This window comes from Barbus barbus (genome assembly GCF_936440315.1).
Source record: "Barbus barbus genome assembly, chromosome: 34".
In the NCBI taxonomy this organism is placed as follows: Eukaryota; Metazoa; Chordata; class Actinopteri; order Cypriniformes; family Cyprinidae; genus Barbus; species Barbus barbus.
In genome coordinates this window covers 20,614,058-20,641,533 of record NC_136762.1, presented here as the reverse complement: position 1 = coordinate 20,641,533, position 27,476 = coordinate 20,614,058, and the positions used below count along the sequence as shown (strand labels likewise).

At 36.1% G+C, this 27,476-nt stretch overlaps 1 protein-coding gene across 1 annotated transcript in view; it reads right to left on the bottom strand.

Moving 5' to 3' along the window:
- LOC306854407 (cell adhesion molecule 2-like) overlaps positions 1-27,476 on the bottom strand; it is a gene marked incomplete at both ends in the record, with an annotated part of 261,564 nt that overhangs the window by 14,864 nt on the left and 219,224 nt on the right. Inside the window, 5 exons of the mRNA XM_079392371.1 lie at positions 2,576-2,754; positions 3,534-3,624; positions 4,764-4,925; positions 13,328-13,465; positions 16,284-16,436. Of these exons, the coding sequence (XP_079248497.1) occupies positions 2,576-2,754; positions 3,534-3,624; positions 4,764-4,925; positions 13,328-13,465; positions 16,284-16,436 (723 nt within the window). The remainder of the gene's footprint in view (positions 1-2,575; positions 2,755-3,533; positions 3,625-4,763; positions 4,926-13,327; positions 13,466-16,283; positions 16,437-27,476) is intronic.

Here is a 27,476-nt window from a genome sequence, read left to right as displayed (position 1 = left end):
TAACATTTTGGCTGTTTATTTGTACTTATAAAGCACATATTCTGCATCCCTTATTTTTTTTAGTTACTCAATAGAATTTGTTACAACAAAAGTCTGAAACTCTGTTGCAGATGTATATCTTTAAATGCACAAATAAATCACAATTACCATTACTAGTATTAACTATTACTAGCACAGTTTCTGTGAAACGTGTAAACACTGTGGTACTATCAAAGCATTGATTTGTTTATTAGAGCGACCTCAGAAGCCCAACATACTGTAGTAGCATTGGCTCGAACCAATGGGGTGAGTTTGTGGGCGGGGCTAACTGTTAGTTCGACCAATGGCAGTTGGAGTGGAGGTGTAATAGAAGGAAACCTGTTAAAGGAGTCCTTACTTTTAAGTTGAAGCAGTATAAGTGGTGCAAATGTGACACCATTCACCTTTAAAAATACACATTCTGAATAGATGTGCACTAAATGGCACTTCAATTAAAAATATCTGTATTGAATTTGTTGAGTTTTAAACAATCATTCCCTTAGAAGTACACTTTAGCATACTTTTAGAAAATGTTATTACGGAAATAATATATACTTAACCGCAAACTTGAATGGCATTTTTTTTTGGACATTTAACTGCATGTTAATTGAAATTAAATGAAAATGTATTGTAGTTTACATATATATTAAATACTGAACTTTAGCTGAACTTTAGAATTTTATATGTAATTTCATAATTACTTTTATTGTCTTTGAAATATGGTTAAGATGTACTGCTGAATGTACCAATGAACATTTACAGTACACTAAAATATGATTTAATGTCATTAGTATTGATACTTGTGTCATGTGTTTGTAATTACACATTTGTAAATTACGATGAAGTAACCATTTTAATTTTTTTAAAAGCACATTTAAAATATATTAACTTTAAATGTAATAGGGAACAGCACTATAGTTGTATAGTACATGTGCTGTAGCATAGTCAACACATCAAAATTAGTGTACTTTATTAAAGCACAACACAAATTATTAAAACAATGATTCAAAAAGTACTTTAAAATGTTTCATGCCATTTTTACAAAATGCACTTTTTAAAAGTGTACTTAAGTGTCTTAGGAAACATGCACTAAGTACAATAAGTAGCCTTTAATTTAATTAATACTGTATTATCTGCATGTACATAAAAAAAAAATAGTTTCTAATTACACTACAAGTGCACATTCAATAGAATTAAGCACACTTAATTTCACAAGGGTTAGTTCTAACTACATTAATAATTATTTTTTAAAAGAATAGTTAAGTTGAATCAGAATCGGAATCATTAAATTCCTTATGATACCCATTTCTAAGAATAAAACATGAAAAACAAAACTGAGTAATGTTACACAGCACAGCCCAATTTGCCATTCTACTGAACAGAATACTAACATAACATCAATCCTACTTTGTATTTATTGCCTTTCCTAAACACCACACATTCCCATTTCTATCTGTCCTCTGCAAAATAAAGTGTACCTACCAGCAGACACATTAATAGATGGAAATTAAAACGGTAACTGGAGATGAATAGGGAGTGCGTGATTTCAACTGACATTTATTGCCACTTGGCAGTCGTACCATTAGCAAATTAGGTTCATTCGAGAGCCGAGTCGGACAACTCATCCTGAGAGGAAGGGCTTAATAAATATCACTCGGGTGAAGTCAGACATCTAGATGAATTAGAAGGTAATGAGTCATGTGAATGAGATTCTCCCTCTCTTTTTCTCTCTACACCTGTCTGTCACTCGCTTCCTCTCATCTCTTTAACCTGAGGGTCGAGGTTTGATTGCTTAGTTTTTGCTATAGTAAATGCTGCAACAAAAAGTGTTAATTTCAGTCGACGACTATTCAAAAGTAGTTAGCATGTCGCTAATATATTGTTATGCTAACAGATAACTTTCTGTATCCTGATTCATTTGTAGAGCTTCTACACTAGTCTTTATTTTGTGTGTCTGTTTGTCTCGTAAAAGTTTCCAAATAAATCTGGGGCAACAGAAAGACATGGAGAGCTGTGGGCTCGACTTTCAAAAGGCATCCGTTCCTAAAGGCCCCTCCTGTTGAGAAAAATCCCACGTCTTTGTTTTTAGTACAACAAATGTGTGGCTTCCAAATGATTTCTCTCAAAGTTTGCTGTTGGGTCTATTAAAAAGCGATGCTACAAATCTGTCTCTGTCCCAAGTGCTCCGTATCTTCCTTCCAATTTTAGCTTGACAAATGTTATCTGCATTAGCAGTGGACCCTTAATTGTGTGTTCTTCTCTTGCTTTACTTCCTGTTTTGGAGAACCAACTTATCATTTCTGGCTCGGTTTCACTTTGGTGGCAAATACTGCAGCCACCAGCAGTTTCTGCTGTATACCCTCAACACACAAAACCATTGGTAAACTAGGCCAGGAGGAGTTTACTAAGTGCGTATGTGTGTTTTGATGCAGATTACGATGGATATTAACATAAACTTTCACAAATAAAATTAATAATGAGAACACATGAGAATATAAATAAATAAACTCATGGATTTATTGCCCTCCAGAGGTTATGATGACCCAGAAGTACTTACCGTACACATACAGTGTAAATTCGTCCCTGTTGGTGCCGAGGTGGTTGCTGGCCTCACAGCGATATGTGCCGTTGTCTGTTTTGTTGAGTGTGGTTATGATTAGATCTCTACCCTCCACAATCATCCGTTCAACATCAGGAAGCTCACCTCCATCTTTTGTCCATAAAACTGGCTCAGGCCTGAAAACGAAAGAGTAATATAGCTTGACGCCTCAGAAATGTACAGGTCAAAAACTCAGAAAACACTGGCATGTCTGTACATAATAATTTCAAAATGTTCACAAACCTGTGATTTTTATGCATATAAATTAGCATTTTATTTTACTGGGTCATTTTAAGCTTTGTTTTGCGTTCATACATGCTACTGCAAGAAACTACATAATTTAACAAGGATATACACATATTTTATATATATATATATATAATTATTTTTAAAATATTGAAATTGGGATGCAGTGCCAGAAAATGGGCAGTTTCTGCTAGTTTATGTAGATTTTTACAATATATTTTTTAGCTTTCGTACATAAAAAAAAAAAATCTGTCAAGCTATTTTTGAACACAAGAATGCATCTAATATAAATACCCCCTGTTGTATTTCCATTGTAAATATATGAAAAAATCTCAGTTCCTTTAATCTGTATAGGACATAGGTTTAGTAGGCTGGTGGCAGAAAAGATTTGCCTTTCATTTTATTGTCATTTCTGCTCAAGGAACTTTTTACGGTTTTGTCCTCTACCTCTGAAAGGTCACTCTAAAAGAGTTACAACTGTCTCTAGACGATTATATGACTCTCTAAATCTCTCCCAAATATCACGATCTGATTTAGTATTATTGCTTTTTGTTCTCGGCATGCAGATAAGGGCCGCCTTGAGACGTGATGATTCCGCAAGTTCAACTTCATAAGACAAACCATATTCAAACAATGTTCACGTAGGTGATTAAAAGAAAGCTGCACTCACAGTGGGTTGCCTTTGGATACACACTCCAGTTTGAAGTATTGTCCTTCCTGAGGTACTATTACAGAGCGCACAATCTCTACCTGAGGAGGATCTGGATTGAGAAAGCAAAAGAAAGCAAAAAAGTCACAAAGCAAAACAAAAACACAAAACGAAACAACAAACAAACAAAAACACAACCAAACAAAATGCAAAATAAAACAAAACACAAAATAAAACAAAACAAAAACACAAAATAAAAGAAAAAACCAAACAAAAACACAAAACACCCAAAGCAAAACAAAACGCAAAATAAAACAAACCGTTAAAGAAAAACACAAAACATCCAAAGCAAAACAAAAATACAAAACAACCAAAACATAACAAAAGCACAGAAAAAAACATAAAACACAAAACAAAACAAAAACACAAAACAACCAAAACATAACAAAAGCACAAAACACAAAATAAAACATTATACACAAAACAAAACAAAAACACAAAGTAAAACATAAAACACAAAGCAAAACAAAAACACAAAACAACCAAAACATAACAAAAGCACAAAACACAAAATAAAACATTATACACAAAACAAAACAAAAACACAAAATAAAACATAAAACACAAAGCAAAACAAAAATACAAAACAACCAAAACATAACAAAAGCACAAAACACAAAATAAAACATTATACACAAAACAAAACAAAAACACAAAATAAAACATAAAACACAAAGCAAAACAAAAATACAAAACAACCAAAACATAACAAAAGCACAAAACACAAAATAAAACATAAAACACAAAACAACCAAAACACAAAATAAAACATAAAACACAAAGCAAAACAAAAACACAAAACAACCAAAACACAAAATAAAACATAAAACACAAAGCAAAACAAAAACACAAAACAACCAAAACACAAAATTTAAAAATGCAAAAAATTATCTTCAATGTAAATATTATATACACATAAAATCAAACTACTAGCATTTTGCCACACCACATCACTATTGTTTTTTGGACAAAAATAGCTTATTAATAGAAACGTTTGACTATTTTGAAAAATTGTAACGGAGCTACTGTTACACTACTGCAAAACATTGCTAAATTTTGGTTACTGCACACACAACACTGTTTCTGCCACTTTTTAAACGGGTGCTGGCAGACATCCTATTTCAGCTGATCTGAGTGCAGTTTCTGTCAAACTAAAGCCAGCAGGGAAACTGATCCAAAAATATGACTCACAGTGGACCTCCAGCACTTCTGTAACCTGGTGCGGCAGGGAGCCTAGAGCTATGTGCTCCACCACGCAGGTGTACGCTGCTCCATCGTCTGTCCTGTCCACCTTGAGGTGTATGGTGCTCCGGACCGTGAATGACCTCCCAGTGGCGTTTACCTCCTTCTGACCTGCCAGAACACAGTCACAAGAAAACCTATCAGGCTAATGTTACACATACAACACTGGACAGGTGCTTCATTTAGCATGCATTATGATCAATAAGTTTCTGGTGTACTCAAGAATGTAACAGTATATACCGCAGATATATAGGCATGCATCATAGACTTAAACTTAGATGCATAGACAGTATATACAGCATACTGGATCATTTATTTGACAGATTTCATGTATGACTTCACATACAGTGTGAATAGCATCATACATTCAAGAATTACAATGCAAAAAGCTGCTGTTCCAAGTATCAGCACAACTGCTTACACACAAAATTTCGATGAATGAGAATTTAATATTAAATAACTTACATTGACACAATATTGACAGCTACATTTTACAGTATTTTTTTTTCTGCCAATGCAAACATGCCTACAACTGTAATTCATTCCTGAATGGATGTGTATTTCTGAACAAATCAGTTGAGCTAACGATTCAACAAATCAATCAAATACACTTATTCCACTCCTAAATAAGTTTCTTGAACTAAGTGAATAATTCAAGAATTCACTTATCATTTTCTGTCTTCTTAGAATGAATTGCTTGTTGTATTACTTATTTATAAGTGACATTGGATAAATAAATAACTGAAAATTTAACTCACTCATAAACACAATCACTTGAATGAATCAGGGTTTTTGAATTAATCGGTTAAGTAATGATTTAATGACTCACTGATAAACAAAAAAATGCTTGTTTGTTCCTGAATTAATGAGTGTTTTGAATGAATGATTCAAATGACTCACTCATACATAGTCACATATCACCAGCTACACAAGGGAAACAAAATCCCATTGATGGACACAAAGAGTGACAAATCTGCACTTCCTGGACTTCCAATCCCATTTGAGGTGTTGCATAAGAATATTTTATTTTCTAATTTATGTTTTATTTATTTATTTTTGATTCCATCTCACACTATTTGTGATCATACAGGTATTAGCCTTAAACTTTGTTTATACGCCATAATCAGCAGCAACAACATGCAATTCTGTGCAGAAAAGTTTTTGTTTGCAATCACACAGAAGAACAGCAATCCACCAATAGAAAATATCCTAATATCCTATACAGCTCAAACCATAGTCCCTTTCGGCCTGGAATTTATTGGAAAGCCTGTGGAAATGTGAAGAACAAAGCATCATTTAAAGCTTGTAAGGAATCCTTATAACGTCTGTGAGAGGAACAGCACAGAAAGTGATAGAGAATCAGTAACCAGAGACAATAGCAGTTAGAGCCATGTCTGTGTACCGTGAAAGCCCTGGATCAGCGGCATCATGAATAGCTAAGTAAAACATTACCCTGGAGAATTGCCTCCAGCAAACATTTCACTACACATATACATGCATGACTTGCCCAGACAAAACAGGGGAGTATCTTTCTTTCCCTTGATGCACATACACAGTAAAACGCTCAGAGCATCTTTGTTGTCCTTGCGCTTATTTTTCATCCAAATATCATCTTTGTTGTCTATTCAAAACATCAATAGAGCACCGAAGAAAAACACTAAAATGGCAAACCCATTTTACTTCTATAATATGCTAAACTGGTAAAGCATTGCGCCGGGAACACAAAGGTTGCGGGTTTAATTCCCAGGGAACACTAGTATTAATAAAATGCATTTCCTGAATGTGCTGTAAGTCACTTTGGATTTAGCACCTGCCACATGTAATGTATTTCTGAGTGAAACAGGATGATGTGAGCTGAAAAGGAAAGTCATTTTAGAGGTGAAGCAAACTATTACCTTCTGATACAAAAGATATGCGTTGCTTAGAAATAATGCACTTCTTTTATTCACTCACAATAAAACTAGAACTAAGGAAGTCAATTATTTTCATTCTTTTTCTATAATAAATTAATTACATCATATGCCGACTGAATATGTCAATATTAGCAGAAAAGCCAAAAAAGAAGTATAATTCAGATGCATTATACTGTGGCAGATGAAAGCACTGAATAGATCAATGTGACTTTTGAACTTAATTTTGAATTGAATTATTTCATATTTAGAAAAGGATAATAAATAATGATTCAATTACCCCAAAATAAATTAAATTGACCCAAAGCTTTTGAACAGTAGTGTACATGGTACTGTATATTTCCATGTTCAAAACACTCGTGGTAATAGCATGGTACAGTTTGTTAGCGGAGGTAATGACATGCTGTTATTAGGAAATATGTAAGAGTTATTCTTTGAATTGTTTTTGTAGGAATTTGGGCCCGTGCTGGTACTCAATATGATGAACGACTGGTGTGTAATTTCATATACAGCATCTGGTGATAAATAAATAAAAAAAGCTGTTGATTCTAATTGCTGTGGAATATGGTGCAGTGCGATATCTGGTCAGTGGTGTGAAAGCTAGACATTGTGAGTAACTAAGCAGCTGAAATCACATCTCTCTCTCTCTCCCTCTCTCTATCAACACTAGCGTCAGTCTGTCAAACGTTCCCTTTGCATTGCCTGCCGCGCTGCCCTGCTCCTCTAGATGCAAGCTATAATTTGACGCTTTAGGATGATAGATCACCTGTTTTTGAAGATGAACTAAACCGTAAAGAAATGCCCATTTCTTTTAAAGTGATTTCATCATCATATACTCACCCAAAGTATTTTATTGCAATGTAAGTTTTTATTATAATGATTTGTTGGTGAGTAAATTATGAATTTTTGGTGAACTATCCCTGCCTCTATAACCAATAATGCCAATAATGTTGTATGAATGACATTTATTTTGTTTATCACTCTAATGAGTGTATGTTGTTTATCTCATTCACTCAGATGAACTGCAGACAACTCCAATCTGCTGTTTCTCACCCTCCTCCAGAACAGACCTCTGTAACACTTCTGGTGTTTAAGTAAAACTCTTGCAGTCAAAATTACATTTCTCTGAGAACAGCTAGAAAAATATACATTGTAAGTAGATTTTTATTTTTGATTACATTTTAATGTTGCAAGTGTTGCCAATGCGCTGCTATGTGTTACTAAGGTGTTCTAAAAGTGCTTTTTGTGCATTCCAAGCATTGCTAGGGTGTTCTGCGTGGCATGGGTATTCCGGATTTTTTCTCGGGTCCATCATTCAATGTAATTATTATTTTTTTCTTTCTAATTACAAATATGAAAACTAAAAGCACATCTCTAATACTTGACAAGCCACATAATTGAAGGTGTCTGTAGTTCAGTACAATTTATACTGTAATTCAAATCCCCTACTATAAGATGATCTGTAAATTATAATTATACTCTTAAAAATGCTGGATTATATTTTTAACCATTTATTGGGTTGTTTTTACTATTTTTTACCCAGGTGCTGGGTAGTTTTTCTGTAACTAAGTTGCTGGGTCCTTTTTTAACACTGGGTTATTTTTTCTACCCAACCGCTGAGTGCATTTGATTTAATTTATAAAGTGTTTACTGTGCTGTAAATTGTATTATCTTACACAACATAAAAGGACGAGATGTAGCTTCACATGATGGAAACGCCTTTTGCCTTGCATTACATAAATGGATATTATTCCTTATAGTACTGAGTTTAATTTAATTTGATGTTAAAATATGTTCTCTAATCTCAGCACTGTTTGTTTATGGGCAGGTTTCGGAGTCAGTCGCGGCATCTCTCAGCTACGAGTGAAACACAAGGCTACAGTCTAAGGTTCACCGTTCCCCCATGAACAGCAGCCCTTCGTCGGATCAGATTTTGGTGACACACCGGCACAAGAATTAGCACCGTTTCGGTAAAAAAGTGATTACAGAGAACGGTTGAATACATTAAAATGCTACATGTTTTATGTCTAAAATGCTTGTTAAACGAGTTTAAATATATGTAATATTGTAAACTATGTTGTATTCACCCAAATAAATTCAATTTGTCTTGTATTTTGTCCACGTGTTCTTGCTTATAAATGTATTAATAATAAATGCTCATCTTTTGATTATTGCTGTTGCCTCTAGTAATTTTTATTTTTTGTAAATTTCCATTCCATTTTAAGCCAACAATATAATAATTTTTAAACAATTGTTGACCTAAATAAAACAACCCAGCATGTTTGGTAAAAACATTTAACCCAACCAGCTGGGTCAAAATAACCCAGCATGCGTTCTGTCCAATATTTACCCAGTAAATATTAAATAATAACCCAAGTTGTTTTTTTTTAACCCAGCATTTTTTTAGAGTATAGATCAGGAGTGGCAACTGGAATAAAATAGGGGGAAAAAATAAATGTCCTATCAATAAAGCCAAAATGTCAAAAAAAGGAAAGAAAAAAGTCTGTTTTTATAGTTGTTGTATTCATATTAATTTGGTATTATTTTATAAGGGATAAATATAATTATTACTCTTTATCCCTTATTGATAGAGTTCCATGATATTAGTTACATACTATATATACTTTACATAGGAACTATATTTTAATAAAATGTATTACCAATTACAATTTTTAAAGGTAAATTAAAAAAAGTAAAGGGATCTCAACAAATTAAAATTTGGACTTCATTTACTTGTCAGGGTTCTGTCGTGTGTGTCATGTGTTCCTGCCTCATGTTTCCTTATTTGGTTTGTTTCCTGTCCTTGTTAAGCGTAATCATCAGTTAATTCTTGTCCAGCCGTGTTCGTCTCGTTATCTATGATTTACCTGTTGTAAGGCTGGTGCCAATATGTCTGATTTACCCCTCGACGAAACAAAAGGCTCTCCTGAAAATTAACACTTGAACTATCTCCTGCAGATGTAAAAGGAACTTCAGAGATGCAGCACACAGTGCAGCTCACACTTCACACACACTATTTCCCCTTCACCCCCCTCCTCCTCCTCACATAAAATACACTGAAACCTATGCAATGTTAGGTATGCACAAGAAGTAACTATGCATGTTTGATATCATTTAAAGTGTCTCTGTGCGCCTGGTAAAATGGTCTCATTCTCCCAACCATAATGAAAAGCTAAAAGAAGTTATAAAATATGAGAAAAGTGATGTGTCTCTTGAAAAGGTGTTTCCCTCCCCAGATCCCCCATTCAGATACCTCCTGCATGTAAAACAAGAACCCATTCAAGTACAAATTCTGATCTCACAGCGTGAATCCCTCAACAGGGAACCAAATTGTAATTATAATGACAAACGCCACCTTTTGGTAAGAATATTGAATTAGCTGGGTATATAAGGAAAAGGTGCAAAAACGTTCGCGAAGTCTGTAAGCTGACTTCCCACACAAATGCTGTGTGTAGTGTTTGTTGACAGGTAATAATTTCTACAAATTCCTCTATTTCTGAATTGTTGTTATGACATGTTCAACTGATGATTTTATCCTTATGAATTGGATTTTGAATTATTGCTTCATTACCTGATCAATAAATTGTAAACGTTTGATTGTATTCTGACCGACTCTGAGATTTGTTTTCCCAAGTAGATTGTCGGATTCGTATATTTCCACAAGTTTGCGTCAGGGATTAGTGACGACTAATACCCAATACCTAAATTCACGTGTGCTTGGATGAGGAGACGAGTAAGTTTCTGTCTAGAATCAGCAGATGCTGTTTGATCAGCCTAGATCTGAATGCGTCGATGACCTCTGTTCTAATTTAATGTTACTTTAGATAAGTTTACGTGGGAAAAGCCACGAGCTTGGCCGGACAAAGCCATTTTGAAGAAAGGTAAAGTTGATCGACTAATGTTCTTAAATGGTGGTCAAAAAGGAAGACTTTACTAAAGTAAACTATTGAATTAAGTTCCTGAGGGGCAGCCAAGGGGGCTAAGTATTACATATCTTTGATTCTGCACGTGGGAATACGGCAAATCTCAGATATTTAGCCAAATACCTCTGTTTTGGGTCATTGGAACTGACAAAATTGTGCCGGAGACCTAGTGAGGAACTCGAAGCGATATAGTTTCCTGATCTAAGCGGGTAAAGTATAATCAGAGCTTAACAGAACAATCAAACATTCGTTCACTTTAATGATGCACAGATATCATTAAAACCTTTCATTTATGGAGTCAGATGAAACAACGAGTTATTATATGTGAAAGAAATATATTGCATTTAATCTTGTTGTGTTGCGAAAAGGAAAGACAAGCAATACGCAGAGAGACCTTCCTCGTTTTATTGGAAACCTCCATTGGACCAATAAACGAGCCTTACACTGTGTATATTAGTCCTGTCTGTTCAGTTAGATTTTGTCTGGTCTACTCGTTACTCCCCGGTGTTTGTATGTTATTTGAGTTTATATCCTCGTCTGCGTGTTCCTGGTTCCTCCCTCGTGTGTGCACCGTGATATTACTCACCCTCATGTAATTTCAAACCTTTCTGAATTTTTCTTCTGTCAAACATTACTGATATTTTGAGAGAAGTTTCAAGATGTTATTGTTTTTTGCATATATAATAGAAGCTAAAACAGTTACCGACATTCTTCAAAATATCCTTTGTGTTCTGCAGAAGAAATAATTTGTGTGAACTGTCCCTTTAGGAACAAACAGTGCAACCAAATTAACTACAATTTAGGTAGAAATTAAATAGTAGTTACAAAACCCCTACTGTGAACTTCATGTCCCAATTTAAGAAAATCCTCAGAAATGGCTTGGTGCAATCCCATCCAGATGTGGAAGAACAGCATAAAAAGCAAGTGAAAGATTGGCCCAGAGGAAATTAGTGTAGTATATTTAGCACAGATCTAGATATAGTAAACTGCATCTAAAAAAAACAAAACAAAAAAACACTGGCAATCCCCGTGGTAAATAAGCTCTCAGGAGATCCTGGATTTGTGCTGAAGTTTCAAGAGTTGCAAGCACAGCCCGCACTGAAAGTTCTGTCGATGGCAGCCAGGGGATCCATCATCAACGTGACCCATTCCACAAGGCTTCGTATCTCCCTGACCATCCTAAAGTAAATGGTATCGCACTGTGTTACATATTCTTTTTGGGCCTGCGTGCTGGTCTCCAGAAGCACATCCATTCCGTCTCTCAAGATCAGATCACAGAACGAGATTCCTTTGAATTGGAGTTGAGTGACAGGCAGTCCGGCTGTGATGCTCTGTTCCCGCATGCCACTGGCCTTTCAGTGCAGCTCGCGTGAATGCCATCTCTGAGTCGGGCCTGTCTGATGAAGTCTCAGGCCATCAATCAACAGCACCAGATCATCCAACTGGGGCTTCTGCCTGAGATGTGCGTGTCTCAGCCCTCGGAGGGATGTCTGGGGTAACATATTGGTTAAAGTTGAACTGATGTATTACCGTATGCTGTGCTATCGTTCAACGGATTGACTCAAGAGATGTAATTCCTTTTTAAAAAATGTTTTCTGTCTGGTAAGGTAGAATGTTTGGATAAATGTGACCCTGGACCACAAAACCAGTCTTAAGTGTCAATTTTTCGGAATTGAGATTTATACATAATCTGAAAGCTGAATAAATAAGCTTTCCATTGATGTATAGTTTGTTAGGATCGGACAATATTTGGCCGAGATACAACAATCTGGAATCAAATTATTGAGAAAATCGCCTTTAAAGTAGTCCAAATGAAGTTCTTAGCAATGCATGTTACTAATCAAAATAAAGTTTTGATATATGTACAGTAAGAAATTTACAAAATATCTTCACTGAACATGATCTTTACTTAATATCCTAATGATTTTTGGCATAAAAGAAAAATCTAAAACTTTGACCCACACAATGTATTTTTGGTTATTGCTACAAATATACCCCAGCGACTGGTTTTGTTGTCCAGGGTCACAAATATGTAGTCTTGTTTTACCTCATTGGTTGAGCCAATGTATAAAATAAAAAAAAAAGAAAAAGAAAAATGTGCGTTTTTTTTTTTATAGAAATTAATACTTTTATTCAGCATTTACTTAATCAAAAGTGTCGGTTAAACATTTACATGAGCACAATCGATTTGCAATTAAAATAAATGCTGTTTCTGTTCATCAAAGAAAAAATCCTGAAAAAAGTATCGTAATTTCCAGCACAAGAAATGTTTCTTAAAGGTGCCATAGAATGCATTGATACAATATTTTAAATTGTTCTCTGATATCTACATAGAAGGTATGTGGCTTAGGTAAGCCACACATCCAGACACTCCCACCAGCCTAGAAAGATCTCTGAATAAGTGCATGAAATCACATCCTATATTAATAATTGTAACTCAGACATTGTTTGTAAAACAATTTCTGTCCATGCACATTAAACTGGTAAATGACACACTTCACCTTTAATGCAGAGAAATGCAGATTTCTACTGTGAGATGCTTTGTAAAGCGCTGCACAATTCATGAAGGTGCTGGTGTAAAGATACACATTACGCACCATGTACCACTTGCACACTGACAAAATGTGCAACTGTTCATTGCACACAATCAGCTCTAGGCCATCCGGGGGGATTTGTTTACCTTGCACCTCCTTGTCGTTTCTGAACCATCGGATGTTAGCAGCCGGTTTGCTGCCAGATGTGGTGCATGTCAGTGTGACGTCCTCCCCCTCCTGGGCAGGTCTCGAGAGGCCTATGATTTCTGGTTTCGCAGGAACACCTGATTTACAAACAGAGGAGGAGGATTATTGGCAACGCTGATGGAAACACGCATGATTCTACGATTTCAGGGCTCAGTCCCCGCCTGAACATTATGTGGTTCAGAAGAATATTTCTTGCTTGAAGTTCAAATGTTGCTCGACTGACATTTTTTAAATAAAAAACATGTTTGTCAGTTTATATATAAGTTTGTCAGTAGATATATATCAGTACAGTGACATTCTACTGAATGGCATTTTGTGATTTTACTGGAAAAGGAAGCATTTGTTGAGCGACAGAGATGGAGAACACAAATGTGTTTTGGTTTCTACCACAGTCTTTTCTACATCAAACTAAACCACCAACAAAAACTGTGTAGTAAAAACTACAGTAATACACCAGAATAGGTGTTAAAATGAACACAATTAGAAAACTCACTTATCAATTTTACGTTAACATGTAAAATATGTAACATATAGTGTAACAAAACGCATAATGCAGAATCAATAGCTTATTTTTCGAAAACAAATAGTCCCAGCATTCCTGGATAAACGAAACAAAACAGAACAAAAACAAACAAAGAAACAACTACAGTCTGTAAAGATACTTATAAACTATATGTATTGTATATTAACATTAAGTAGCCCCACCACTGTTGGATGATTTAAAGGGGTCATATGACGTTGCTAAAACGAACATTATTTTGTGTATTTGGTGTAATGCAATGTGCTTATGCGGTTTATGGTTCAAAAAAACATTATTTTCCACATACTGTTATATGTATTGTTGCTCCTCTATGCTCCGCCTTTCTGAAACGCGCCAATTTTTAGAAAACTCATCGTTCTGAGAAGCAAGGTGTGCTCTGATTGGCCAGCTATCCAGTGTGTTGTGATTAGCCAAATAACTCAAGCGTGAGATGGAAATGTTACCCCCCTCACCGTATTGTGATGCCGTGTCCAGGCGTGACGACACAAAAACAATAAAACCCATTATAAATGAGGCATTTGTTGCAACCAGTGGGGACATAACTACTGATTATAATTTCTCATATGGTCTTTTTACGGGTCATATTGCGCCGTGCCGCATAAACATAACACCATGTCTGCATTTGTGATGGGAGAAGCGACAAACAACAAGCACTGCTCAAAACTCACGTTTGAATAGTCAGTGGCAAATCCACAAAGAAAACGTACTTACAGGCTGTGAGTCAGAAGCGTCAGACTGTCCTTGCAAAGTTGGAATTGCCCCACTTTATAGAAACAGCCTTTGCGCACAGCTGGCAGGCTACTCCCAGGTTCAGGAAATAGTCCTCCGTAAAATGCGCTGCACACACTCTAACATTTGGGTTGAACTGTTCTGGAACAGTGTTGTAAATACATCTTAACCACTGATTTCTAGTTGTGTCCTCTTTTGGAAGCCCAAACAAAGTACTTTCGCTTTCACAATGAAAGACAGCGTCTCCAGGACATGGCGCCGGCAGCAGCAACAATACTACAGCGAGAATAAAAATCACGGCCTCTTTCTTTGCGTATACGTTTGGGTGGTGTTTTGCAAATCTCCCCACATTGTGATGTAGGCATGTGGAGGCGTGTTTAATGAGCTATTTTAGGGGGGCGTGGACGAGTCTTAACTTTTATAAAGAACATCTCTTTGGTTTTGAGACTTTAGTCTTTGCAACTTCAGGGATCTTATCTATGCACAAACAGCTTGTAACTCTCCAAAGAGAAAGGAACACTTGAAATCGCATCATATGACCCCTTTAAAACAAAACAAAACAAAACCAGTACAGAACAAAACAAACTATTGTCTGTAAAGTTGTATATAAAACTAAAGTGAAGTAGTCCCACCACTGTTGACTGATCAAAACAATATAAAATGAAAACAAACAACCAAAAATGACAACTAAATTGTAAACAAAACAAAACAATTATAATAAAGAAGAAAAAACAACAACAACAACAAAAATATTGTCTGTAAAGGTACTTGTAAACAATATGTATTGTATAAAAAGCTGTTTATAAACAGATAAAAAGTAGCCCCACTATTGTTTGATTATTTAAAACAAAAATAAAACAAATACATAACAAAACAAAACTATTTTTTTGTAAAGCCTTATTAATATAACAATAAGGTCAAAGTAGCCCCACCACTGTGGGGCTACTTTTTAACAAAACAAAGCAAAGCAAAACAAAAATGACAATTATTGTTTATAAAAGGTACTTGTTTACAAAAAAAAAAGAACTATTATAATAAAAAAACAAAAACAAAAAAAAACAACAACAACAAAACTACCGTCTGTAAAGGTACTTGTAAACATTATGTACTTTATAAAAAGCTGTGCATAAAAATAAATACATTGTTTAAAAAAAAAAAAAAAAAAAAAAAAATGCACAACAAAACAAAACTATAATCTGTAAAGTTGAATATAAAAATAAGATAAAAGTACAAACCTGAAAATTGTCTGGAAAGGTACTTGTAAATAATATGTATTGTATAAAAAACAAACACAAAAAACCAACAACAACAACTAATTGTTTGTACTTGTAAACAATAAGTATTGTGAAAAGCTGTATATAAAAATAAGGTAAAAGTGGTATATAAACATACAGTGTACAGAGTGAGAGCTGCAGATTCTAGCATAAGCTGATCATAAACCACAGCACACAGTGACACATCTAATGGCTCCATCAGCCAGTGTGAAATTCTCTCATTTACATCACTCCCTGTGCCACAAAAGTGCAAAAACAAGATCATGTGATGGGAGAAAACTCACTGACCCCAGATCAGTGATGAGTGTGTTGACCTTAAAAGCACTGATTGATGAGGATGAGAGGTCTTACCTAACACAGTCAGGAAAGCCTTGGTGGTCTTGACAGGCATGGTGAAGAGTGAGCATGTATACTGTCCTTCATCAGACAGAGTAACATCACTGATGCTGATGGTCAGCTCCTTCCAAGAGGCTCGAACCAGTTCAATCCGGTTGTCCCTTAATGCTGAGACATAAAAACGTATCATTAGTCATCAATAACTAACTAATCAATAAGGTAAAAAGGACTTTTGGAAAAACCTCCAGCAATCACATTGCCTGAAAACGTGTTTTAATGTGAAGTGATGGTATCAGATGGTAATATCTCAGCATGTGTAATGGAGCTGGTTGAGTGAAGGATTCAGGACACGGGTAAAGCAAAAAAAAAAAAAACAAAGGTAATTTTATTTTTGTTTGTTTAAAAAACATACAGGGTTAGGCATATAAAAATAATATCTCAAATGAAAAAGTAATGAAAGAAATAACAATCTTGATGCAATGAGCAACTCATAAAAATGGGCAAAAATAATCTACAGTATGCCAATATAAAATAAAAATCCTGCTCCTGGGGAGATACAGCCAAATAACTAAAAGACAAAGAAAGACACCCTCTTGCTCAAACAAGGATTATAACAATAAATATGGGACGTCACACTTTTTACTCCAAATATTCCTCAGTGTGGGTTTACTTTTCAAAGTCAACAAGCAGGCATTAAATATCAAAGAATATAACAAAAATGTATGCATGTTTCTGCATGTACTAAAGTGCATGCGCTAAAGTTCTTAAACAGCATTGTTTTAAAACACTATGTTGGTGGAACCATTCATAAAAAATATTTACTGTAAATGTGTAATGCATTACACGTCTGTCACACAATCACCAATGGTTATGTTTACATGTACACTTTTTGTTTCAGTTGAAATCATCCCAACTGAAACTTCTACTCTTTTACTCATTGTTGGATCAAAACAACACAAAACAACAACTAACTATTGCAATTAAGTAAGGTAAGAGACAAAATTATTGTCTGTAAAGTTGCATATAAAAGAGGCAAATTCTATTATTGTTAGATGGTCAAAAAACAAACAAACAACAAAACAAAACAAAAACAACTACTGGCTGTAAAGTTACTTTCAAACAACTTGTATTGAGAAAAGTGGTATATAAATGTTTAGTGTTTAATCTGAGAACTGAAAATTAAATATAAAAGAATATAACAAAATAAAACAAAACAAAAAAGAAAAATATTTTCTTTGTTTTAAAGAGCAGACTTGATATTTTTCTATTTTGGTCCTAATTAGGAGACGATGAGCACGTGGAGCTTTGTGCCGTACTGCAGGACTGATGGGATATTGTTCTGCTCCACTTCACAGATGATGAGTGGAAGGAGAATTTTAGAATAACTTGACAGTCATTTATGACACTTCATTCTTCACAAACAACAGCTCTTTCCACGCGTCATTCATCATTACGCCATTTCTACCTCATTGCACATGCTCAGTACTTTCCAATTTTGTTTTTTAATCCAAGTGTTTACATGCACTCTCGATCAGATCAGGAAAGGTCTACACCACCAGTTCCAATCCGGTTGAAATTTCATTCAGATCGAGCTCATGCAGATCGATTATGGTGTTACATGAAGGCGTTTAAGTCTATCTGATTACTAATGGATTATATGGTTGCATGTAAACGTAGCAACTGTTTATGCACCATGGTATTTTTATGTACTTCAAAGAATATGCATTCTGTAACTCTTGCCTGGAGTCTGATCAATACCTAAATGGGAGATCTGGTGAAAATAAGGTTGGTGCTGGAGGACATAGTGAGGCCAGCAGGGGGTGCCCACCCTGTGATCTGTATGGGTCCTAAAGACCCAATATGATGTGGAAACCATGTAGTAAAAGACAACATCCTTCGGATCAAAAGGTAAATCTAGGTCCTGATACTCTGAGGGAATTGAATTTCTAGGGTGTCTCTTGAAAATAACCTCTGGACCCTGACCAGATTTGAGCAAAGCACAAAATGCAGCAAATTATTAATGTCATAGTACGTTAGTGCTAGTGTCTTTTTGTAAATATTAAGAGATTTTTGAACTTTAAATACCTTGGAGGTGAAGCTTAGGACTTATGTTTGCTTACTAATTCATTACATTATGTATTATTCATAAGTTTAGTCACACAGTTGTTACACAAACGTTTTTGAAACTCCCACTGTTCTGAATATAAACTGCGATTGACTGTCACCGTCAAACTGAAGCTGTTTGTGCCTCTAACTGGAGTTTCAACACTTTCCATCTGTCTGCCACATGCAGCCATTCATCCATTATGTTTGCAATTTCCAAGAAGAGTTTGCGGCAGCTGAGAGACTGATGAACAGAAAGGTCACCTTATACTCATCACCTCACACCATCTAAAAAGGCCCAATTCACTTGTATTGTATCATTTGAAAAAAGTAAGAGAGACTGAGACTTTTGCCGTAATACATTTTAATTGCCGTTGTAATTTTGGTCACACTTTATATAAGGTGGCCTTAACTACTATGTACTTACATCAAAAATAAGTACAATGTACTTATTGTTTTCATATTTTAACACTTTTTCTGCTATTGAACTGGAATACGGGTAAGGATAGGGACAGATTTTGTTGTATGGGTAGGTTTAAGGGTGGGTTAAGGTGTAAGGCATGGGTCAACAGTGTAATTATACATGTATTACAGAAATTACTTAAATGCATTGCATCAAATGATTAATTTAAATGTTTAAAGGCCAGCTAATATAAAGTGCGATCGTAATTTTGAAGCCAGTTGAGCCAGTTGCACACAGATCTGCATCTATTCTGATATGCAATGCTCACAATCCAAAATCAAGTCCCACCCTTTTTCTTATTCATCAAGTCGTTTCAATTGGAAATATGTCAAAGTACAGTAGTAAAGTCGGTTTCATGGGCACTTTAACAACATACATCATGCTATGAATTGTATAGTGTGTCCCAACATGGTTTAGTTACAACAAAAGTATATTGACATTCGCGTTTGGTCTCTATAAACTCTGTAACACTGGGGAATTCTTCATAGAAGTGTTTACTGTCCTTTTGGGAACATTGTTGCATGCAAACAATGACATGTCAAATCAGAAAAATGGATTTACTTACATGTCAGCAGAGACAATTGTTTCAACTTTTGAAGGCTTTTAGATGTACATTAATGTTAAAAAAAAGACAACGTGTCTCCAAACAATAAGATCTGACACTACAAGACAGCATCTTTCTACAGGATGTGTCAAGACTGTTTAAATATTCCTTCTGAATGTGTGCTGAGTTATGAATAGAGAATGAATAGAGGGTTTGTGGAGATGGCAAATGCCTTAGGGGGTTTTTGGCACGGAGACACAGCAGAATTGGATAAAGGGAGGAAAGGTGATCAGGTCTGGGCTCGCTCTACACATGGGCCTGCTGATAGAGTCCAACGAAACCCAGTGAGACAAGGACCATCAAAGCTTAGGAACAGATGACACATTTCCACCAGCCCATATCTTACTCAGACACAGAGGGAGGAATGAAAGAAAAGAACGTGCTCCCTTGTTGTTTATAGAAAAGACAAACACATACACACTCATACGTCGAACATCACAAAGGTGATGATAAGCTGCCAAGACGAGGAACAGTCGCTGTTTGTACCGCATCCGAGGGTTGATGGTACAATGCCTAGACTCTAAAACGCTTCCATTCAAACCCTACAATGATAACATATAGGCATGTGGGCGTTGAAAAGAATGACGGAGAAGAGAAGAAAGATACTGAGAGGAAGAAAAAAGATTCACCCACACAGAGTCTGAAATCAACTTCCTTCAGTGGTCAAATCTGTCTCTGCACTGAGGTCAAATGAAGAGGTAAATGCTACTCTCAAAAAGAGCTTGATACAACAATCTCCTGATGCGCTGGTTCATTTCACTTATGCTGAGACTTTGTACTACGTCTTATTCTGTCACAATTGTGTCAAGCTCGATACATTATCCCAAATCCATTGACAGAAACAAGTATACAAAGGTTTGAATAACCCCACAGACAACTGTTATCAATTCAACGCAGGCCAACAGGGGCTGGCAAAACTCCGCATCCACATTTCCAAAAAAAGAATCGAAAGCCTGCCAGATGCCCAGAGTTAGCTCCAATCTGTCACAACCTCCGTGAAATGCCAACGTCTGACAAAGCTCTTTTTCCCAGAGCTTAAAGAAGTCGACATGATGAAATGGTTGGTTTCCAACATCCTTCTGACTTCTTCAACGCAGTTTATTCCAGCAGCGTAAATCCCTCGGTTTGACCTTGCGCCCTTTTCTATCTTTTTTTGGGAAAGGCGGCAACTCTGCACGGCTGACTTGCAGATGCCCCGACAGTCATCCCAACATTTCCTTGGGCTTGAGCAGTCTGACAGCTGCCTAATGATGCAGACCCGTGTTTTAGTATGTTTAGGTGGTGCTTTTCTCCAATAGCAGCATCTATTTTATCTAAGACTCTTACAAATAAAATTTGTCGAGATAAATTACTGCAGAATTGAAGAAGACAGCAGTGGGGAATAATGGAGCAGATTGTGAATGTTATTTTCAAGGTCGTAAGGGCATGTGGATGCAGGCGCGTTTGGATAATATTGTGTGTTTAGATATATTTGGTGTTGTTGCTCTTGGAAGGAAGAGAGCTGCCGACAAAATGTCTTCGCACCTTACTTGTGAACAATCATTTGGCAGTACACTTCAAGAGACTCCCAGCACTTTTTCACACGTGGCTCTGAAACCACATTTAACATCCAACTTTGGAGCCGAGCTTCTACTCTGACATAATCAGACCACTCCATCTGACAAGGAGACGGCGGTATGAGCGACAGTCCCTGCGGCTGTGACTGTCCCACAGCTGGCAACGTTGGTCTTGGCAGTGACACGTTTAGAGTAGCCAGAAGTCCCACTCTCTGCAATTAGACTGCTCTAACGGCCAGCTGTGATTGGTCACTATCTAGACAGGCTGTGATTATTGCAGGGACATGAGCCTGTACTTCCATCGCAGACAGGAAGCTACTTCCCAGCAGCTCTCAGGGGCCAAGAAAGTGTTCTACTGCAGGTGGCCAATGATCGGAGGTTAAAACAGATCCAGGTGCAAGGGATAAACTGGGCAACATCTAACATGCAGACATATGAACACTTGTGGAATTATTAGAGAGTTTTCTACACCGAGTCATATCAGGTCAAATTTGACATTAGACGTTTGCGGCAAACAATGGGGAATAGCTAATGCGCATAAAATAACCTAATTCTCTCTGACAAATCTCTAAGGTTTAGTTTCTTATGCTGCATCACAAAAAGTTATCCTTTGTTCATCAAGCTTGTTGCTATATCAAAACACAAGACGAGACATTTTTGGGTCAGTCGAAGAACACAATGCTTTCTTGTGCGCTGTGAGCATGTAAAATTGAGAAGCAGAACTTACAATATCCACAGCTTTTCCAGAAATGCAACTGCACACAGAATATGCAAACATGCGGAGATTGTTTCATCAGACTGGCTGCTGTTTACCCTTTTGAGGAGGAACACTGTTAAAAGCATTCCCACAAAAATAGCAGGTAACTAAAGTTAAATTAGACCTAAAGATCATGACGTTTGAAGGTCACTACAGGTGTTTAACCATTGATCGTCCACTCTGTGAACATCAAGCTAAATGGTCATTAATTTATAATCAAGCATACTTTTAAACTCAATCAACCTTTGTCTATCTTCACATTCATCAAAAACAAAGACGTAAGACCCTAATGAACTTAATACAGTCATAGTAGAAACCATCCCTTATCTCTACCTACCAGTACCCTTAAAGCTAAGCTACAAATAGAGACTTTCTGAAATGTCACACAGCACTTAACATTTCATTTATCGACTGGTAATGCTATAATGATAGGAGCCCATTAGAGGACCATTTGGTTAAATATGAGGTGTTGCGCTTTAAAAATGACATTTAAGTAAGTGTGGAAATGTTAGATGGGGATGACTTGTTTCACGTGTTTTGGAGTCAAAAGCGTGGTTCAGAAAAAAGTAAAACTTTTTACAAATTCACAACATTTACAGTCTATAAGTGTAGCAGCGTTTTACGGAATGAAGCACTTAAGCTTGAGTTTGATTTCGTTTAGATTGGAACAGAGATTTTTCAGTGCTGTTGATCCTGCTGAAAGCAGAGAAATGCCTAGAAGTGATGTGGAACAGAAAGGGGAACAAGGTTGCAAGCCAAATTTGAACCCACATTTCCCACATAAGCACCACAACCCCATAAAACAGATTCTGTATTATATTCACACTTTTATCCAAAGCAACTTTGTAATTTGTGCTCAAGGTAAAAATGTAATCAGTTCGTGACCTTGGCATTGCTTTAATATGTGGCTGAAATATGCCTGTAACATAAGTATAACCGTAAATTGAGTTACTTAAGAAATTATCTCTGAGAGATCACGTTTTGTACTTTTTAAAAAATATCCTGGACATGTGCTTTTTGTTCTCGACTATTCTGTGAGTTGAATGCGTGTTGGACTTTTTCATCTTATTCCTGTATAGGATTTTGCCCCACACAGATATAGTAAATGATCACAGTCTGATTTCTCACATGTATTGTCCCACAGCGCTAAATGCTAATATAAATCATGATGGCCTCAATAGTACACTAGGGACAAACTGGAATTGACAATGCAGAATGTGCCGATACAGTAAATCCCAAAAATACCCATAAGAGAGAAGCATTACGTAAACCCCTTCAAAACGTGTAAGGAAAGACAATTTACTGATATAACCTTGCAGACCTTTGTAGACTTAAACATAACCAGACAACTGTACAATGTCACAGAGCCTCACATCATTCCTCTGGATTTTGCTCGCTTTTGAATCTTCCTATCTAATGAGCAATGTAACGAGTCCATTAATGCAGTAATTAAGAACATAACAACATTTTGATTGCTGCAGGCCAATTAAGAGCCCACTCTGCAATTTGACCTTTTACAATTTGAGCTGAACATCTCTAATGAATGTCAGGAATCATGCGCCAGAGGCATTTGAGATACCCACTGAAAAAGCAGTTAATAGTGCCACAGCTCAAAAAAAAAAAAAAAATGACATCAATATGTATACCGTAAATGGCGTTTGTTATAGACATCTCAGATGCATAGAGTCGGACTTCAGCTCCAATTAATCTACATTACCAAACACATCTGGGAAAGATACATACAGTATGACACCACAAGATAGAGCCCTAAATTATTCAGGATCAGTGAGGTTACATTTCACAATAAATGGTAGTTAGGTCTCTAATTATGAAGTGCAAAATGAATACCTTCTTCAGGTGCTGTTTTCCCATATGCTGGGTCTTTACATCATGTTACAGTGGAGCAATAGACATATGGACATATACACTCTAATTTATCCTGCTCTAGCATGATGAATCATACGCTGCTATCGCATTAATACTGCACGATAAGGGAGACATATGGTGCTTATCGATTTTTCAGTTGCGGCGACTCATCATCGCGGCACTTCTCTCCTAATGGCCTTGGGCTAAAATGGATATGCAAGCTCTTGAGGTACAGGACTCTACGTCTGGTCAACCACACCAGTTGCATGGATGCTTTTATCCAAACCAAAGTAAAAAGTACACTTATTACAGGGAAGTTAAGCACCACACTGGGATGTTTAGGGCTGGGCAATTGCAATTTTTTATATGTTATTATAGTAGTATTAATATTTTGAATTCTGTCGTTTTTATTTTTAAATGTTTTATAAGTATCAATGCTTTTTTCATGTGCATTTGGCATTTTTATTACTTTTTATGTTTCTATATAGTTTTAATTTATTTCACTCAAACAGCATTGTTATTATTATTATTATTTATTTATTTATTTTTTTACGATTTTTACATTTATGTTTTCACCTAATATTTTATTTTATTTCCACTCTATTTCAATAATTAAAAACATCTTTTAAATAGTTTTTAGTTTGAGTTTCAGTTAACAATAATAAATACAGTAGCTCAAAATACAATATATAAATATTTTTCAGCCACTTGAAGAACTATTTAAATCTAAACATTTAATATGGTAAAAATTACACATTGAATAAAAATATATATATTTTTATTTAATTATAATAAATTATATCATTTGTATAAGAAAAACATTATGTATTAATAGTTAACAATAATAAAAGCAACTTTTCCCACAGTTTTCAGTAAATAACTACAAGCTATCTTATTTAATAATTTTCATTTATGCCCACCAATAAAACAATACACAGTATTAGAATGAATCGCTATTAGCTAACTATTAACTATGACTTTTGCCTCTATAAACTCCTAATTACTGCTTATTAATTGTTAGTAAGGTAGTTCTTAAGTTTAGGTATTGGGTAGGATTAAGCATATAGAATATGGCCATGCAGAATATGTGCTAAGTACTAATAAACAGCCAATATGCTAGTAATATGCATGATAATAAGCAACTAGTCAATAGTGAGATTTGGTCCCTATACTAAAGTGTTACAAACAAAATATATTTAAATATATAAAATAATACATACATTTTTACTAACACATTTCATATAAAAATTGCTCAACTGGGACTTCCATAGAAAAATAGAAAAATAAACTAACCAAATCTAATTGTGTTTTTCTGTATACTAATACTGAGTTTAAACCATTGAAGTTTAATATAATCTGTCTTAATGTTCTCATAATGACAAACTTAACTGCCAAATATAAATCACATTAACATTATATATGTCTATATCTATGTCTTTCTATTAGTCTATTAAATTGTGTTGCATTGACAACATACAAAAATAATTCAAAATGTCTTTCATCCTTTTCCCTAATCCTATAGTACAATGAAATTGCTCTGAATAAAAGTAAAAACAAAATTACGTATAAAAATAATATATAAAATAATTATCTGCTGCTGGTGAAATCATAGCAATCCATCAGGCTTAGGCACTCTATCACACAGTCTGCACACAGGGCGCGGTGGGTATTATTATGGATAAGCCACTGATATATAATTCAGAGGAGTGGTGGGTGTCTGTATAACGCAGACTTCCTGTGTCTTCACTTGGATACATGCAGAAGAGAAATGTATCTGGTAATCTAGGCGGGGTGGATTTAGGATTCAGCCCAGAATCACCCATAACCCCCCCCCCGCAGACTCACAGTGTGTTCTGTATGTGAATCACACACACATGCACACCTCCCTACATATTCAGGCCCTACCAACGCTCTGTTTCACAGGCTGTTCTCAGATATAGCCCTCATGTAGGAGTTGCTTCACACAAATGATTAATGATGAGGCCAAATGACAATGAATGAGGGTTATCTAGTCTGCTCTCTTCTTCATCATGGTATTGTTAGTAAAAAATTTGCAGGTTATTTCTGTAGTGATCAGCTGTATCACTCTGGAGAACCAGAATGTCACTCCATCTGTGAGCCTATAGGCCGCCCACTGGGTTCTTGGCATGCTGGGAACTAAAGTCTTGTTAAGGGTTTAGTGCAGAGGAGGAGAGTGAACTTGATTGACCCATTCTCTTTTGGTCTGAAGGCTGATAATTTGTTAGAAAGAAGTGTAAGAAACAATATAATTACTGTTGTTGTAGGCATTAAAACTGCTGCAAAGCATGAAGTCTATCCATATCAGTCAATATCAAACTGATTTTTACATATTCTGAAGACAATGTGAGTGGTACTTGCAGTGGTGCCGTGACCCAGATGTGAGTAAGGTTTACTGGGTTCAGTGTTACGGAGGCCAACTAGTACAGGCTATTCAGCTAGTATGACTAGTTTCAGTGGTGCTGTGACACGGATGGGAGTAAGGTTTACTTGATAAGTGTAACGGAGATCAACTAGTACAAGCTATGCAGCTAGCAGGATCAGTTGCAGTGGTGCAGTGACCTGGTTGGGAGTGAAGTTTACTGGGGTGAACATAACGGAGGCCAGCTAGAAAGAGCTGTGTAGCAAGTAGGATCAGTTGCAGTAGTGCCATGACCCTGATAGGAGTTTACTGGGGTAAGTGTAACTAGTAGAAGGCCAACTAGTAGAAGCTATGCAGCTAGTAAGGCCAGTAGTTGCTGTGACTCAGACGGTAGGGAGGTTTACTGGGGAGGCCAGCTAGCAAGAGCTGTGCGGGTAAAGCTGGGATTTTAGCACCCTTGTTTGTGCCTCCCATGTCCCTTGCTGGTTGACACTGGTTAGAATGGTATGAAAGTAGTTATGAGGGTATTATACTGGTGCCATGACCTGGATTGGAGTAAGGTTTACAGGGGTGGGTGTAATGGAGGCCAGCTAGTATGAACTGATAAACCCTACTCCCTTGGCCTCAAAAGGCAGTGGTTTTTATCATCCATATTAGTGAGCCATTCTCCCATGCCAGCTGTCACCAGCATGAGTTGCGCTAGTGCATCATTAGGTGCTTGCTAGCCTGTTCTAGGAGGCTTCTAGGTAGTTGTGTACTAACCACAGCCGAAATAGCCTAGCACAAAGTTGCTTTTTGGACAGGTATAAAGTTTTTGGCATTTCCACTTTAAATTTACTTGTTTTGTAGTTTGATCAGAAAAACACAAGAAATCTGATGTTTGCAAACGTAATTCAAGCTACATTAATATATAACTTAATTTATTTTTCAACGTAGAAGTATGCTATTTCCTATGAATGTGAATGACTTCTGATTCATAAGTTGCTATATGTAAATGGCCTAAATACAAAGTTCTGTCACAAAACTCAAGATGGCACAGGCCATAGGTTCTACTTCAATCTGTTAGAATTACATCATTCATTTACATGATGCAGCCGATTGGTTTCTTTTCACATCAGCAGCCAATGAGCTTGTTGCTCAACATTCAAATACTTAGCTAGTGCTTGCTGTAGGAGCTGCAGCGCACTTCAGAAACCCTCCAACTTCCCCAGCTCCACCTGTATGTTATATGTGCAGCAGCAGCATTTCTTTCATGCTCACAGCAGCATGTTGTGGATGTATTGGCAGTAGCAAGTCTCGGTACTTGCTCTGCCGCAGCAGATCTATTCTGCCAAGACCAAACACATTAACATTAATGTGCCGTGTATATTACCATGCTAAACTCTCAGAAAGTCATGCAGAACTAGAATAATAACATAGTGAACGGTAAAACTATTTTAACAACACATAGTATGTTTATGATTACAACAATAAATTAAA